At 39.7% G+C, this 16,983-nt stretch overlaps 1 protein-coding gene across 6 annotated transcripts in view; it reads right to left on the reverse strand.

Moving 5' to 3' along the window:
• WASHC4 (WASH complex subunit 4) overlaps positions 1–12,655 on the reverse strand; it is a 38,125-nt gene extending 25,470 nt beyond the window's left edge. For 5 of the 6 annotated variants that reach the window (XM_038153296.1, XM_038153295.1, XM_038153294.1 and 2 more), the window contains exons 1-9: positions 12,500–12,655; positions 8,433–8,572; positions 7,297–7,350; positions 7,119–7,184; positions 6,905–6,950; positions 4,561–4,628; positions 2,203–2,285; positions 1,254–1,296; positions 602–705 (exon numbers count right to left, since the gene is read on the reverse strand). In XM_038153296.1, coding sequence (XP_038009224.1) covers positions 602–705; positions 1,254–1,296; positions 2,203–2,285; positions 4,561–4,628; positions 6,905–6,950; positions 7,119–7,184; positions 7,297–7,350; positions 8,433–8,572; positions 12,500–12,560 — 665 coding nt within the window. In that variant the 5' untranslated portion in view covers positions 12,561–12,655. The remainder of the gene's footprint in view (positions 1–601; positions 706–1,253; positions 1,297–2,202; positions 2,286–4,560; positions 4,629–6,904; positions 6,951–7,118; positions 7,185–7,296; positions 7,351–8,432; positions 8,573–12,499) is intronic. The other variant, XM_038153297.1, reaches the window with a different exon arrangement.
• Between the last annotated feature and the right edge of the window lie 4,328 nt (positions 12,656–16,983).

A 16,983-nucleotide genomic window follows, 5' to 3' on the forward strand; every position in this document is an offset into this window, starting at 1 on the left:
TTAAAAAAACAAAACCAAAAAACAACAACAAAAAACCCCCACAAAAACCAAACCAATAAACAAAAAAACCAACCAACCAACCAACCAAAACAAAAAAAACCCAAAAAAAACCCTAAAAATACACTCGGTCTGAATAAACAATTTGCATTAGAGTAACTTCCATTTATTTGGGTTTTCAAGGACAGAGTTAATATTCCACTAATTCAGCTACCTTTATAATTGATGACTCTTCAGCTTTTACTTAAAGTACCATCCCTTCTTAAGGCTGTATGCCCATTCCCATGATCAGTATGAACAGGGATAGTCTTAGTTCAGTTCTTTACACAACTAAATTTCTTACTGAATATTCTTGAAATCCCACCAACTATTACATTGTTTGCCAAGATGCTTACTCGGCACTGAAAATGCAACATTCATACTAAAACACACAAAATATTTACTGGTGCCCTTAGAAGGACACTGTGGGAGCTTAGCCCTGATCTTCACTGAAATTTCTGGAGAGACCAAAATCCATGTTCCCACACTGACTTTCTTGGAACACAGACAGATGCATATGCTTTTCTGTCTTAGTTTGTGAGAGTATTTTTCACATCAGACACACCTCTTGTACATGGTCCAGTGATCTTTCAGCGTGGCATGATTGTCAATTATTTCATCCAGAGTGATCAAGATTGTGAGCAACTCTCCTAGATGTTCATACATTGCCTGTTTGTGAAGGGAAAAAAAAGAATGAAAAGGACTGTAATTATTAGAAAGTTTACTGCAGTCATATGAGGCACATAAAATTTCATTTCCTTTCATACATTTTCAGCCAACAAGATATCAGCTAGAGAATTAAACAGGAGAATTTGTGGTTTAGCAGCTTAAAGATTTGACTTGTAGTGACACAAGAAATATTAAAGGGATGTCTGCACACAAACTAAATTCCTTGATCTATCTTGACACTGAAGACACAATTTTTAAAATAGTCTATATGCCGAGGCACACATTGCAGTAAGAGAGCATGCAAACACTTTGTTGCTAAGAAGTCTAGAATATGACAGACATGGAGACACCAGGCCTTCCCATATAAAGGTCAGAAAAAGCTGATTAATAAAATAAAACCTTCAAATTGAAAGCTGTTTCTCTAAAGTCACTTTCATGCTGTTTTTCTCAGGATTAATCATAAAGACATATATTCACATATATAAATATATATTCACATATATAAATCATATATTCACATAAGCAAAAGAATTCCAAATCATTCCAACCTGAAAATGAACTCCAGATGTCTCTATAATTTTAGGTGCATTCCTGTAAATAAAATCAATATTTTAATGCCTTTTTAATCCTTAGAACAGATCATGTTTATCAGTTCTGTATCATGGTGTGTTTCTCTGTTTTCTGGGTATATTTTTCTTCATTAACATAGTAACTTCAGGAAACAAAAGAACATCAAAACCCAATGAAAAGTATATACCGTGTGAAATCTGTATGCTCCGATCAAATTTAAAACTGTATTTTTAAAGATACAGCATGTGACTGGTTGAAACCACCAAGTGTATTCAGCGCACAGGTGTGTCAGCAATTCCCATTTTAGTTATGCAAATAGCCTTGACATACCCAGAGAATAAAATCACTTTGTATTTACTCAAGCCATGTCCAAGCTACACATCAAACACCACACAGGAAGTCTGCCTTGTGCTGTGGTATAAGCCAAAAATAAAAGCAACAAATACAACCGAGAAGAATTATGCTATCCTATTGGGGGATGGGGAAGCAATTGAGAGTGCTGCCTAAACCAAACAGCCCTTACCAAGCTAAACTTCAGATGTTAAAACCATGGCTGTTCTGTGAAGAATATAGGCCAAGATTTTCAAATTAGACTGTAGAAGTGATTTGATTTTTAAGCTATGTATCAAGAAACAGGAGGAGCGTCTCTAACAGAGCAAGGATGAAAAATCAGCAATATTTGTCAAACATAAAGACTAAAAATGACAAATACTAACATCCTTGCATCTCACTATATACAAGCACTATTTTTTCTGAAAACAAAGCAAAACCATTTCCATAACTGTTTCTGAAGCCCAAACTTGCACAGCAAAACACTCTATCTCTAGACAACAATATTCCAAAAATTACTGTGCCTTAAATAGAACATTCATGTTTTATACATTTAACTCTACATAGTAACAATACAGCATTTTAGGGAATAATTACTTGTTGCTGGTATACAGGATAGCCAGCTGATGCACTACATTCACCACCACTTCATAACATCGGGTAACAAAGCAAGACAGTTCCTGAAATACAAGAAAACAAAATGCATATAAATGTATAGATCCTCCTCACAGACAAGTTGTCATTACACAAAAAAACCTGAACATAAACTACAGAATATGCAGCCGAAGCTCCAACTATATCCCTAACTGAAGTAGACTGATTTACAGCAGGATGGAAAACATCTTACTAACAGCTCTGGAAAAGGATCTGGGACTAAACTAAGAAACTACCAAACACAAGCTTCCACTACAACTCTGACCATTTATAGCATTGACTCAATTCATCAAAGACAGCAAGAAGTGACTTGACAACAGAGCCCAAGTACTTTCAGGGACAAAATCTAGCAGAGGTTGTGCTTTTTCCTGACTAGATTCAGGAGTCACACTCTGGATGCTGGTAACAGCCAAATTCAAATTAGAAATTACCACAGAAGCTTTTACTGTAAGAGTGATAAGCCACAGAATACTGCTTTAAAACAAAGAAAGTCAATGTCTTTGAAAGGTTTGCCTGACGAAGGCAGAACTTAGGCTTGGTTATGTAACACAAAATGAGTAAGAACATGTCAACTCTGACCATGTAAAGAAGTATCTTAATTTCTATAATGGATTTTAACATGGCATTCCTTGAACAACAGGATAAATTAATATGAGTTTCCCTTAACTGCAGTAATATCTGCTCATTAATTTACATCATAATTTGTAAGGTAATTTACCTTACAAATCCCATCAGGGAAATGTCAGTGTGTGATGAGTCTACCTAGTGTGCACACAGACAGCTTCATAGCAGACAGCCCACACTGGCTGAACAGTCAGACAGCCAGGAGACTGGCTAACAGCTGAATTCTGTCTTCCTCTCCATCAAAAATAGATCCTATTTGGGTTTCTGCCTTCTATTAGTCACCAGTTTTCACAAAACATTACTTCTTAAAATTATACTGCTCTAACAAATACAGATGAAATAAGCCAACAGATTACAGAATAATGGATTAATAGAAAGATGAGATCATGTTTCCTGGAGAGGCAGCACCAGCTGCCATTTTAAAATTTCTGGAAAAGAAGTCCAATTCAACAGCACACGAATACTGAATATTAGCAGCTACATAATATAGACAAGATTGTAATTTTAAACTAATATTTCAGAGCATTATTTTGATAATACTTTAAAAAAACTTTTTGACCTAGCAAATTTGAGGCTACTGCATCTAGCTAATCCAGAAAGCCCAGAAGAGCCAAGAAACCAATACATGGTCATTAGCTCTATGAAAGCAACTTTTCACCTTTTTGTTAACTTCCTATTTTCATACCACCCCTGGGGATATGCTTATAACACTGACCAGAACAGCATTTCCTAATCTAGGGATGTAGAACACTGAATGGATTTAGGAGAATCCAACTGCTGAAAAAGAACAAACTTCATAAGCAAAACAGAGAATGAAGGATGAAACCTACAAAGCTGGTAAGACGAAGAGGTTGGAAAATGAGGTAGAAAACATGAGTGATCCTAACAATTCACTGCACTTCAGCAGGGTAAAGGAAGTTGAGAAATTACTTGCTACACAGCATTTGTCTTGTCATGACAATGATTAGTGCCATGCTGCAGAATCAGAACATAAATTTTAACTCCTGTTAAACCAGAATTTGTTTAAACATTCTGGAAGCTTCCTCTATATTCTCTACTTCACCACAGCTACTCCTTACAAGCAATATTGCACAAAAATAGAAACAATTTTTGGGAATGGGACAGTTGCTTTATTTATATTAAGGACAAAAAACTCTACAATAGACTGAAACCCAAGAGCACAGGAAATACTCAGAATAAAACCAGATCCTGTTTTCATGCAAAGGAGTGCTGTTCCAAAAACATCTGAAGGAAACATAAGCAATTTTTTTCAGGTACATACTTTGATTTTGTATTCTTCTACCAGCTAAAAAAACCCAACCACATAAAACAATTAACCCATTTCCAATGTTCAATGAACACAGAACTTGCAAACCAAACTCATAAAAACAGCTATGTTTAACTACAGATGAAAGCAACCTCAATTTATCTTCTCCTACTGAAATATTCTGAAGTAATTTCTAATTCCTTCTCTCATTAGACTTCCAGAGAGAAGTATAAAAAAATCCCCAAACAATGTGTGATATATCAGCTGGTCTGCAGGCAAAACATAGTAACATATCAGATGACTGCTCTGCCTTTCAGCAAAACGCAAACAGGATATGGCAGACTGTAAAATCCATTTTGCAAGTAAAATTAAGATTATAACTGCTGTCAAAAAATCAAAACATACTCTACCTGCAAGAAAGAAACAAATCTTCCCACCTGTATTTGGCAATCTCCCTCTACCATGCTGGAATCTGTGGCTTAAAAGAGAAACATTTGTCAACAGTTTCTAAAGCCTGTGTTGCACCAGTTAAACTAACATTGAATCTTGCCCTCCAAGCCAATTACTTGTCATACTACTAGAGTGCGCTATTGTAAGTGTATTGATGGAGCCTCAAAATCTCCTAATTTTGTTTTCCTAAGGTGGACTTATTTTTGGAGTTTCTTTTTCATTAAAAATTACATGGTTTATAAATTAGATACAAAGCTGGGAAAAGTCTCCTTCATCTGAAAGAAAAACAATAAACCTCATAATTCTTTAAGGACATATGTATTATGTAACTTCATACAAATGCTTCTATTTTTAAGAAATTTGCATGAAAATACTAGGTATTTATCTTGCAAGAAACATCTAGATGTTCTTCTATGGAGAGAATATACTACATGATTAACCAGAAAGAATTCATTTTGGTTTTCCTACATATCCTTCTGCACAAAAGAACAGGCTTACCACCATAGCTTCACAGCATTATCTGTATGACACAGAACACAGAAATACAATAATTACATCAGCCATGCCAAAGTGTTTCAGTCATCTGGAGCGGTTTGAACATCACCTGACAAAATACTGTCTTTTTAATGTGACAACAGATAGATGCTCTAGACTTGAGATTTTTCTTCTGGGTCACTCTGAGCAAGAAAAGCTCACTTAAAATTACAAGTTTACCAGCCTAAGAAATGCAGGTCTTCTTGCTCCATAAAATATATTCTTTTACAGCTGTCAGAGATTAAAGGAGTCTCCATTTTTCTCTAACATGGAGCTCTGGGACAGGATACTAAACATCGCTTTGCCTCCCATTTACACATTTTATGCAACATTTAATCTCTTCAGTGTATGTCCCAAAAAACCCTACCCAACTACCTGAAGTTCCTAGACTAGTCCTAGTCACTGCAAAGGCAAGACGGGGAAAAAAGTTTTCTTTACATAGATGGAAAAAGCCAACATAGTATTTGTTTAAATTTCAATCATCCTTGAGCCAGTAACTTTGCCAATTGTTTAAAGTAAGCAAGCTTGCTGTTATCAAAGAAAATGCTACAAGTAGGGATATGGAAATAAAGAACATAATTTCTGCATTCCTACCTAACCATCAGAAGGCTGACCTCTCAGTTCCTGCCATTCCCAAGCATTCTATGCACAACAGCCATCACGAACAAATTACTGCTGTAATATAATAATCTGCTATACTCTGGCTTTTTCACACTAGAGACATGGAAAATTCTGAGGGATCTCCTGGTATCATTTTGGCAGCATATGACTTTAAAATATTTAAAACCATATCTGATAAGACATACAAGTCTGCTAAGGAAAAAAACAAACAAACAAATAAAAAACAAACACACACACCCCAAAAAACCTCCCACATAACAAGCTAACAAATCCCTCACTTTTCCATGCTCCTTAAGCACAACAGTTATCTTATATAGCACTTAAAAGAATAATAAGCAGTCCCGAGCTCAAAGATTTCACATTCCCTGATATTTCTGTCCCACTCTCTGACATCTCTTATGAGAAAGATCTGTGCTTATTCCCACACTAGTATCCCTTAAGGTGGAAGCTTAAGGCCAGTCATTCAGGAGTTACCAGTTTAACTCCAAGGCAAAAAGCTGTCACCTAAAGCAGTGTCTCACCATTTGTGAACCGACTTACAATGACTTGGGCCCCTCTTATGCCATGGTCTAAACATGTAGTCTGAGTTACGTGCACTGGAAGGGGAGGTGACATCAACACACTCCAACTTGTCTTGGAATACCAGACAATCGCATAAGTGAAGAGGGCAGGACTTGGGCCAAGTTATTTACTAATGGTTTCATTGTTTTACTACATTACAGATTTACTGTTTTACTACAACCAATGTCAAATGTAGCTCCAAAAGGAAATAAGTTGGTTTAGGATGTGTTTACATGTGAAAACATGTTTTCAGGGCCATACCTTGCAAAATAGGTGCTACAGTAGACAAGCAGTATGTAGGGAGCTCACACTTCCTACTTCCCATGTAAATAACGCTGCAACAAAATTTCCTGTTCATGTAACAATACTTACTGCAGGGCTTTACAGATAAACCTTATCATCTTAAGCTAACTCAGGACAGCTACAAGACACTAACATATATCCCTATAAGCTCAAAGTTCTCTATTTGGTGTGCATCACAGAGAAAGCATGTATGCATATAACAAAATTACAGTCATTGTAGCATTTAATATAACCTGAAGCAATAATATAAAACTACATACTTTTACAGTAAAAGAAGCTACTTACCTCCTTCTCCATAAAACAAGAGGCCATTATAAAATTTAGTTTCTGCCTAACAATGAAAGCAGAAATTTGTTTTTTAATAAATAGGATAAATGTAATCAAGCTACAAAATTATTTAGACATGTCTTGTTTCTTTATTGATAAAAATAAATGTATATATCAACATGCCAAACTGCAAACCTTTTCATATACAATAATAAAAGTCATCCGAATTTACCTCATATTTTAACTTCTTGATTTCACAGCAAAGAGCAGCGTACACTGTTATAACTTTGTTTAGAACCTAGACTCAAAATGAGGAAAAAAACCACACAGATTACAAACAAGTTCACATTTAGAGGGCTTGGATTGAGGTCGAATAACTTTTTTTTTTTCTTTAAGCATAAAGTGCTTACCTTGTTTTCTGTCTTTATGAGCTCCAGTAGGGAGGACTGTTCATATGGCAAAAGCTAAAATTAAAATAAAAAGCAAACAAAAAACCACAAAACAACCAAACAGAAACAACAAATCAGCAACTTTAGAAAACATTAGTCAAAAATACATTCATCCAACTAGGCAAGTATTCCCCCCCAGTTTAATCTCAAATAGGGTCAGTAATAAGAGAGCCACAATTGCACATTACTGGCAGCCTGGACTGCAGGAACCCTTCACTCTTCACATCACATGGAAATACCTTTCCTTTCACTTTAGGAAGACAGGCAAATAACCAGGTATATTACATAGCATTTACAACAATTTACTTACAAAACTTGTAAAGCAAAAGCATGATCATTATGGCATATGTAGGAGATAAACAGCTCAGGAAAAATAAAATATGATTTAATAATTCCAAATGCTAGAAACAGGAAGCACAAAATACATCTGTATGCCGGTACTGACAATTTGTTCTTAAGTCAGCCTGATTTTGACTGGTCTATAAATATGTAGTACTGTGGTGGCCATACACATAATTTATTCAAATTATTCAGACAGATGATTACTTGAGAGTGCATCTTCAGCACAGACAAGTTTCATATGGCAACAAAAGTGCTTTTAAATTATGTCTGCAAATTCAGTGAAGAGGAAAAGCTAATGCTCCACAGAGGACAGAGAATTTGTGACCAAGAAAACAGCCAATACTGTATCAAGGCCATTAGGTCGAAACACAACCTATAAATACCCACACAGTTCACTGTGCAATGTTACAACTATTAGTGAGCTCTCCTGAAACCCCAGCCCCCAGATAAACACTACCAGTCACAGGGAAGAAGTCTGGTGCAACCAGCCTTCCCAACACATGAAGAATTAGAAATTCATTCAACTTCAGCTAGTAACCATAAGACCAAAAAATAATAATGTGAAAGCTTCTTCTCATATGATATGCACCGATTTATTAATTACTTGATAATTAAAATAGTATTGGATAGTTCTCTCAAAGACACAAGTCGAGATTTTAAGAGCACAAATGCATTAAGCTTTTACTTTGGAGGTTTTGAAGGAAAGGACAAACTCAGAAAGTAACAGATGCAATGTATATTAAATATATGAAGACCTTTAAAGCAATGGGATCAAGACTGAAGTCCCAAACATCTCCAACGGAATCATCCAAAGCATCTTCAATTCTCTTCAGCTGAGATGTATATTCCTCAAGAAATTTTCCATAGTTCTTCAACTGCACTTCAGCATGAATTTCTGAGAATTGATAACATTCGTACAGTTTTACAGACAACTCAATAAACTGCAACATCAAAAAATGTTATTAAAAACATTTAATATCTTGCTATTTAGCTTTAGTCCTGTATTCCTCATTTTGCTGTGGCATTTTTCTTTAATAAAATGCAGATTTAATACAAAGTTCCTATTTGTTTAAAAACAACCCTATAACTTAGTGTTGGTTTAAAAGAAATTAAAATACTACTGGAAGCGTATTAAACATCTAGGCACTATGCAGAAATTTTTTTTTTCAAGGTACATGTATTGTTAAACTAAAACCTTAACAATCACATAAGGTGCTGAACAAAGAAAATACTGTGGAAATTGCAGCACAGCAGGTGACCCTACCCATCAGCTGAACCAGTACAAATGCATTTATATAAGAACTTTGAGGCAGTGGGTCTAATCATTTCAGCCTGAGTAGCAGTTGAATTTCCAGCAATCCACTTTCCACTTCTCCTTGGTTATTTGAGCATTACATGGAAAGCTTATGGCTTTTAGTCATTTCCTCCCACTTTCAAATTCACCCTTCTCAGGCAGAATTTTTCTTCTGCTGGACATTGAAATGCACAGCTGTCCTGTTAGCATCAGGGGCAAGTAGGTTCAAAGGGACAAACAGGTTCAAAGGCTAAACATTCTGCTGGTCAAACACAAGCAACAGTGGTCTTAAGTAGCAAAGTAAATCTAAAGGCAATTGGTGCAAAACAGTTTCATGCTCTCTATCCAGATCTTTTTTATTTCCCATATTAAGATGCTCCCCACTCCTCCCCAAATTATACACAATTACTGACTTAGCTGCACAATCTGAACCACAAAGTAAATTATTACAGTTCAAGGCTCCTACACTCACGAAGTACGATCCTTTTTCATGTGAAGACTAAAGTGTCTTTCCCATAATCAGAGAACAAATCTAACAGCTTGTGATCTTCTGCTATTTGTTGAAAATAGGACTATCTAAAAAAAGTTAGAGAATGAAGGTCAGCTAGACAACTGAACTTTTCTTACACAAGAATTTCAGCTGTCACGTAGCTTTATACGTGCTCTTTTCGCATTTCAGCAAGTAGACTGGCCTAGGAAGTTAAAAATAATAGATTCTTTTATTCTCCATGTTGAACCTCTTAGTCATTGTCATTGCAAACAACTGAGCCAAATGAGCCAAAGTAGCTGATGGCTACTTCAGTGGGAGAGCACTGTTGAATCAATCATCATGGAAACATTTTTTGCAGAAAGAAAATATCTGACTGAGAAACTGCACCAGGCAGAAAAGGAAGAATGAATAAAGACAAATTGATAAGGAAAATATGAAAAGGACTACATGCAGGGAGGTTGAGACTGAGAAGGGGAAATTACTACAGTGAAGACCTGAACTAATTTTAAGATAGTACTTTGAAAGTAGCAGCAATGCCAACCATAAAGGCATGCAGACTGCAAAGCCTACCCAAGGAGCACAGCACACTCTCCCACAATAATGGCATTAGCGCCATTGAGTTCTAGCAGTACCTGCAGACTAGACAGTGCACAGGCATTGTCAAGATCAGGAGACTGAATTTCACATAGGAGAAGAAGTGAATAAAACACTCTCCATCAGCAGCACTCCAGGCACTGATGTGTAGCCCTTAAGTTGTATCATTGTACTATTCTATTCAATCAAGTCCATCTCATCCTTCAGGTTCTTTGCAGTGCATCTTCTGCAAGCTCTGCTGCAGCAAACCAGTAAAACACTGATAGATGCACAGCCCTGCTGAATGGATTTTAACCAGCCAGCATGTCAGCTTCAGTGCTTTACTGCTACAAAATCCGGAGTAGGGGAGACATTAAAGAGGTATGCCCTGGTACTTCCTCCATCACATCTGCTCCCTTCACACAAAAGACAAACTAACAACAGAAAAACTGACAGACACTGAGGCTTTACGGGAAGAACAGAAAAAACTTCAAAGTCATACAAGAGTAAGAAATTGGCATTGCTGTTCAAATCAGCTTCTATGAAACAAAAACATTGATCATTTCTCAAACAAAACCTCACAACAGCAGTCTGCTAGAGATTCACAGACTGTCACCTTTCCAGCAGACAAATTATGCATTTCAGCAACACCACAGCTCATTAAATACTTCCAAATACTTAATTATGACAGCCATCAATTTGCTACCTTGTACTGATCATCTATAAAATAAGAGACAGGAATAATTTCTCACTTTCTTAGTGAGACAAGAGAGTTGAAGCTCTTAGCTAGCCAGAGATAGGCAGAGTTGCACAGATAAAAAATTACTGGGGAGATGAGAGAAGCATTCTAAGATGCAGAACATTTCTCCTAAATAAACTGACTCACATAGAGGAAGAAAATTAAATCATAGAAAGCAAATACCATCCTTTTCTTCAGAGCAGCACACATACTTGATAAGGTATAATGTGTTTACAGGAAAGTTTGATTTAGTTTTTTCTCAGGTGACAAAACTAAAGCATTATAGTTGGAACAGTGCAAGGGATCAACTCAGCAGCATAGACCCCTCAACTTAATCTTAACTACTTCCATAAAATCAGCAATATCAATATTCAATGAAGTCATTGGCAGTAAGATTTGCAAGTGCCATAGCTATACATACCTAGGACAGAGATGTAACAAACCAGACTTACAAACTAGACTTATGTCCTCAGTTGAGAAAGTTGTAATTGCTAAACATTAGCAATACAAAGTGAAAGTAGATAACAAGAACAAAAAATGCCTTTCAAGTCACATGATTATTCTTTGGCTTCTCTCTAGAACACTGTGTGCTATTCTGGATGGAAGATCAGCCTGTTTCTTCACTCTTGAGATGGTGATAACAGGGCATATTAAGTCATGTAAATTTTTTGGAGTTTAATTTCATGTGTGGGTCAAACTAGTGGAGAACTGGCATTTTGAGTAAAAGCTACATTTTCCTTTCCACAGCTAGAGAATTGATAAAAAGCTCTTCTCAGGACAGCTGCAGTTTCCATTGAAACCTAGACTAAACGAACATGGCATAAACAGTATCATCCCCTGGGATAACTTTATATGTGAAACAGTCGGTCCACGAGTGACATATTTCCACAGCAACACCTGGTGTCATTAATTTGGCACAGTTCAATTTACAGCATGTATTACAGTGTGACAACCATGTAAGTTCCCCGTTTAGAAACTAGGTCACCTCCACAGGCTGTGTAAAACGTGTATTTTGACGGGCACACAAACCCACCGTGAAAGACTTCAGCATCGCTGAAGATCTTATTCAATTCTATTTTAGAGGTGAAACTGCAAGTGACCGCCCGCCTCCCGAGACAAGAGAGCCTTTATCAATGGAAGCTGAGTACAACTAACTGCTCACAAAATATCTTGATGGGACTCTTCTGGATAACCAAGGAAGCCACTGAAAAAATTTGTGAGCCACGAGACATGACCGGGAAGGAAATAAACACCGTTCCCACGACAAGCACGGTTAGTGCGAGAAAAAACAGGGTGGCACAAGCAGCCTAGCCCTCCCCGCCGCATGGGGGGCACAGCAGGCGACTCCCTCGAGGAAGCAAAGGATGAAGGGCTGGAAAAACCACTCCCCCCACCCCAAAACAACTCCGACAGCTACGGAGAGGGTGGTGAGAGCAAAGAAGGTCACGGCGGCCACCCACCCCCGCAGGCCTGGCCGCAGGGGGACCAGCGCTGGGCTGGTGGCGGGGGAGAGGGGCAGGGTCCGCGGGGAGGGCGACCCCCCTCAGCTCCCGCGACTGCTTCCTCCCTCCCTCCCTTCCCTTCCGTTCCGTTCCCGGCGGGGATGCAGTGGGGCGGTCCGGGGGAACAGGGTGTGCTCAGCCCGCGCCTCCCCCCGTTCCGAGGTGGCTCCGAGGCGGCTCCCGCCGCACCCCGTCGACCCGGCCCGCCCTCCGCAGGCGCTCACTCTGCGAGCCGTCGTCGAGGCGGTCGAACTCCCAGTCTGGGGACAGGGTCTCCAGCGCCATCGTCACCGATCCCGGCAGCGGCCGCCCGACCGCCCCTGACTCAGGCGCATGGGACTTCCTGCCCCGCGCCCGCGCCGCACGCCGGGAAATGGAGGCGGAGGGGAGCCTGGGCTCCGCGGGAGGAGGCGGGACAGCGCTAGTGCCGCCCTGCCGCCCCTCTGCTGTCCCTCCCTGCTTCCCTCTCTGCTTCCCTCCCCCCGCCCGCCGCGACCGGGGGTCGGCACCGGGCAGCGGTGCCGCGGCTGAGAGAGAGCGCGGGGGAGGCCCCGCGGGGCGGGGGGCGCTGCCCCGGTGCCCGCGACAGGGCGGGGAGTTCGCGCCCCCCTTTCCCCGACCCCTGGCAGCTTGAGCCGGTCGAGCTGGGTGAAGCAGGGCTGGCCTCGGAGGCACCGGGGCTTTGGAAGCTTTCCTGCTTTTCGGGAAAAAGGAACTGGGCACCCCAGCCCAGTCCCTGTGACACCGACTCCGCAGCTCTGCCAGGCTGCTGGCAGTAGGGAAAGCTCTGCCGCCTAAAGCGTGACAGACCCGCAGCCGCCCCGGCGCTTCCCGTTTCTGGTGCTGGAGGAAGGAAGCGGTGCGAGGAATTGTCCCTGCTCTGGGACGGTCTGGAGCTCAGGAAGAGTTGCAAAGCTCCCGCTAATCATCCCCCTGTTGTTTGTGGTACAAGGGCCGTGAGGTACTTACCCACGTGCCCCTTTTTTTCTTTTTTCCCAGGACCGTAGGGGGTGTAAAGTCAGAATAAAAATAGAAATACTTGGGAAAGGAAGAGAAGTAACTGTTCAGGCCCATTAGCAGCGACCACAGCAAATTCATTAGCTCAGCAGAATCTGTTGCATCAGTAGAAAAGGAAATGGCTTCAGGAAAAAGGATAAGGAAATGTAGCATCAGTAGAAAAGCAATATCACCAGGAGCATCGGCAATGTCAGTGGGGAAAGAGAAACAAAAATAGCAACCCAGATGAGAGACGTACCAGTAAGTGCAGGACCATCCATAAAAGCTAACTTGATAGTGCAACACTTCTGAAAATAGCACCTGCTTTCTGGTTGCTTCCAAAGGAAGCCATCCTTTTGTTATAGGTAATAAATGATAAAGCCGAATTAATTAGAAAAAAAATAGGTTTTATTTTGCGACCGAGATTCGGTCTCCGATAGCCACAATCAAAGGGACAGTGTCGAGCCTGGGATCGATGCTGGGTGAACACTGATCTGAACTCTATAGCTCCGGATCCCCTCTGTTTACAAATGTTGTCTGGTTGGGTTAGTTTTTATATAGTTTTCTTTGCTCTGGGCAGAGTTCTTTCTTCTTTTTTTTTTTTTTTTTTTTTTTTTTTTTTCTTCACATATTCATGCAGTCTCTTTTTCTTTGCGTTGGGCTGGACAAAACTGTTTCTGGGAAGCAATGAATGCTGATGTGGCGTTACATACGGGAACTTGGTATTGGAATGCACGTTCCTGACGACTCTGACTATCTTGATCGTTGATACATATCAAGTATTCATCGCTTGGGTGTTTCCTGAACTATCCCAGGAAAGAGCTCATTTTTGCAGGAGCTACATCCTTTCTTTGCTCTCCGTGGTTTCGCAATTTTTGTGAGGCAGTCTTTCTCTAGCCGTGGCTTGTGGTCTTAAAACTTTTAAGGATTTTTTATACATGAACAACTTGTTTTGTATACATTTTACATAAGCACAAATTATTCCAGAACATATATTACACTTTGGAATCTATTGATTTTAGAGTTTCTAGAGATGAAAGATCTCGTAGGTTGAATGATCACATTTATTGATGAATTTTTCTTACTTAAAGTGTGTTATAGGTAATTCATGATCAGGCCAAATTGATAATAATAATTGGTGAAGCCAAATTAATAACAAAAATAGATTTTTTTTTCGCGACCAATATACAGTTTCCAACAGCCACAATCAAACAGCAACAGCGTCGACCCCAGGATCGGCGCTGGGTGAACACAAATCCGACCTCTATCGAGTCAGACCTCCCTCAGTTCACTAATGCCATCTGGTGAAGCCCGCTTAAATACAATTTTTATTGCCTGAGGCAAGGTTCCTCCTGTTCCTTTATTTTCTTTGCATATTCATACAGTCTTTTTTCTCTGTCATGCTTTGGACAATGTTGTCTCCAGGAGGAGATTATTGCTTGGGGGCTGGTTACCGGGAACTCAACATTGGGATGTGCATCTTCGATGGCCCGGTCTATCTTAATCTAAGATAGTTATCCCAGCTTATCGTTGGGGTGTTCCCGGATAGCTCCTGAGACCAGCTCCATTTCCTTAGGAGCTACTTCTCTTTTCATGCTAATTTGGCATTCGGTCTGCTATCATTCGTGATTTCTCAACAAGGTGAGGCAGCCCTTCTCTGACTCCAGCCTATGCTTTTAAACTTTTAAGATTATTTCTTACAGGGATTTTACAAACATAATTCATTTCATGTACATAATTCTCATAAGCATGAATTATTTTAAGGCATATATCACAAGTGCATTCTAAGAGGCCACCCTGGGAAAGAAGAAATCAAATTCAGCTTTGTGTGAAATGAAATAAACAATGTTTGAACTAAGTTGTTTGTTTGTTTTGTTGTGTAATAAATAGAGGAATAAATTCGTGGTTATAATAGGGTATGTATGAAATAAAATATATCTGGCAGATGCCTGTCAGAAATAGTTCTGAGGTTTAGCAATCACACACCTGGGCTGGTGAAAGACATTACCTCACTATCTTGTGAAATTGAAGATGGTCATTGAATAGGGTTCCAAATTAGCAAGTGAAGGAGCTAGCCACTACGGAAATGTTGGGGATTTCAGGAACACCCAAGCCATTATGATCAATAAAGACTCAAGATCGAGATAACCCAGAACCCGCATCCCAATGTCTAGTTCCCTAAACTTGAAATTAACATTCATCTTTTCCTGGAGACTGCTTTTGTACACCCAGGAACTGCTTTGTCCACCTGGAGACAGGCGTCCTCCAACTCTGGACAGACAAAGAAGACTACATGACTATGCGAAGGAGAAGAAAAGAACAAGATAAACTTTGCCCCAGGCAAGAAAAATAGTATAGAACCTAGGTTCACCAGAAGGACTTCATGAACATTGGGGGTTCCGATGCAATAGACATCAGAACAAGGTTCACCAAGTGCCGAGACCCAGGCTCGGCACTGTCCTTTTGATTGTGGCTATTTAAATTTTATTTTGATTTGCCAAATAAATTCTGTTTCTTTTATTTAATTTGGCTCTCTCAATTACTGATTCGGACTTACCATATATTACCTATAACAGTTGGGTTCTTTTTTACTGGAGAGAACTCTGATTTGGAATATGTTGTCAAATAATCATGTTATAGATAAATAGCTGAATTATGCCAAATCAAATAATTTGCAAGAGCCAAATTATGGGGCAACAAAAATAGAATTTATTTCACGAATTGGATCATTAAATTTTCCCAGCCACGAATCAAAGGAACAGGGCTGAGCCCGGGACTCGACTCTGGGTGAACGCAGCTCTGACCCTCTGGCGCATCTGAACTGGTGAGTTCACAAAGTCCGTTCGAGTGAGTCCAGGTTTTATACTCTTTTTCTAGCCTGAAACTGCTTTTCCTTTGTCCTTTTCTCTGTTGATGAGTATTCTGATGGTCCACTGGTGTTGGAAGAATCCTATCAGATGAGTAGACAGTGCTGAATCTGGAGGGTCACTAGAATATTCATGCGGTTCCCTTGTCTCTGGCTTAGACGATGCTGCCTCGGAATACACATTATGCATCTGGGAACACATACATGTACAATGAACGTTATGGGAATTCCCCTTTTACTGTTAGTTAAGTTATGGGAACTCCCTTTCACATGTTAGTTAAGTTACGGGAACCGGCATTCACACAAAGCAGATTTACAGGAACTACATGTCTCCATTTATCTAGAATTGCTGCGGGCTGGTGATGGCTCAGGTGTTCTGAGATCCACTTAGAATTTCTATAGAAGAAGTCCCCCTTTACTTGCAAATTAAAGTTTCTATTCAGTGTGTTATGGATAAGTGTCAAAATTCATATTTGATTTAGGTGAATAGCAAATGTAATATAGTATAAAACATATTAGAAGTAGTTATAGGAATTAAAGGATTGGATTTTATGTGGGGACCGTGTCTGGACATGTTTCAGAGAAACCAGGGAAAGACGGCCGGCAGGACTGAGAAACCGGCACACACACACATACCTCACCAAAAGACTACATTTACATGTGAAGCACAACAGTAACTCAGGGTTTGGAGGTTTTAGTTAAGCAAAGAATTACGCCATCGACAGCACACCTGACTACTCACGACCGGAGGGAAGGAGCTAACACTATTCAGACTTGTAATCTGTTTCTGGGAAGTCTCTTAGCTTGTCAAAGGGACTTCCAGTAAGGGATGAATATCTGGTATTT

Source organism: Motacilla alba, chromosome 1A, assembly GCF_015832195.1.
Source record: "Motacilla alba alba isolate MOTALB_02 chromosome 1A, Motacilla_alba_V1.0_pri, whole genome shotgun sequence".
In the NCBI taxonomy this organism is placed as follows: domain Eukaryota; kingdom Metazoa; phylum Chordata; class Aves; order Passeriformes; family Motacillidae; genus Motacilla; species Motacilla alba.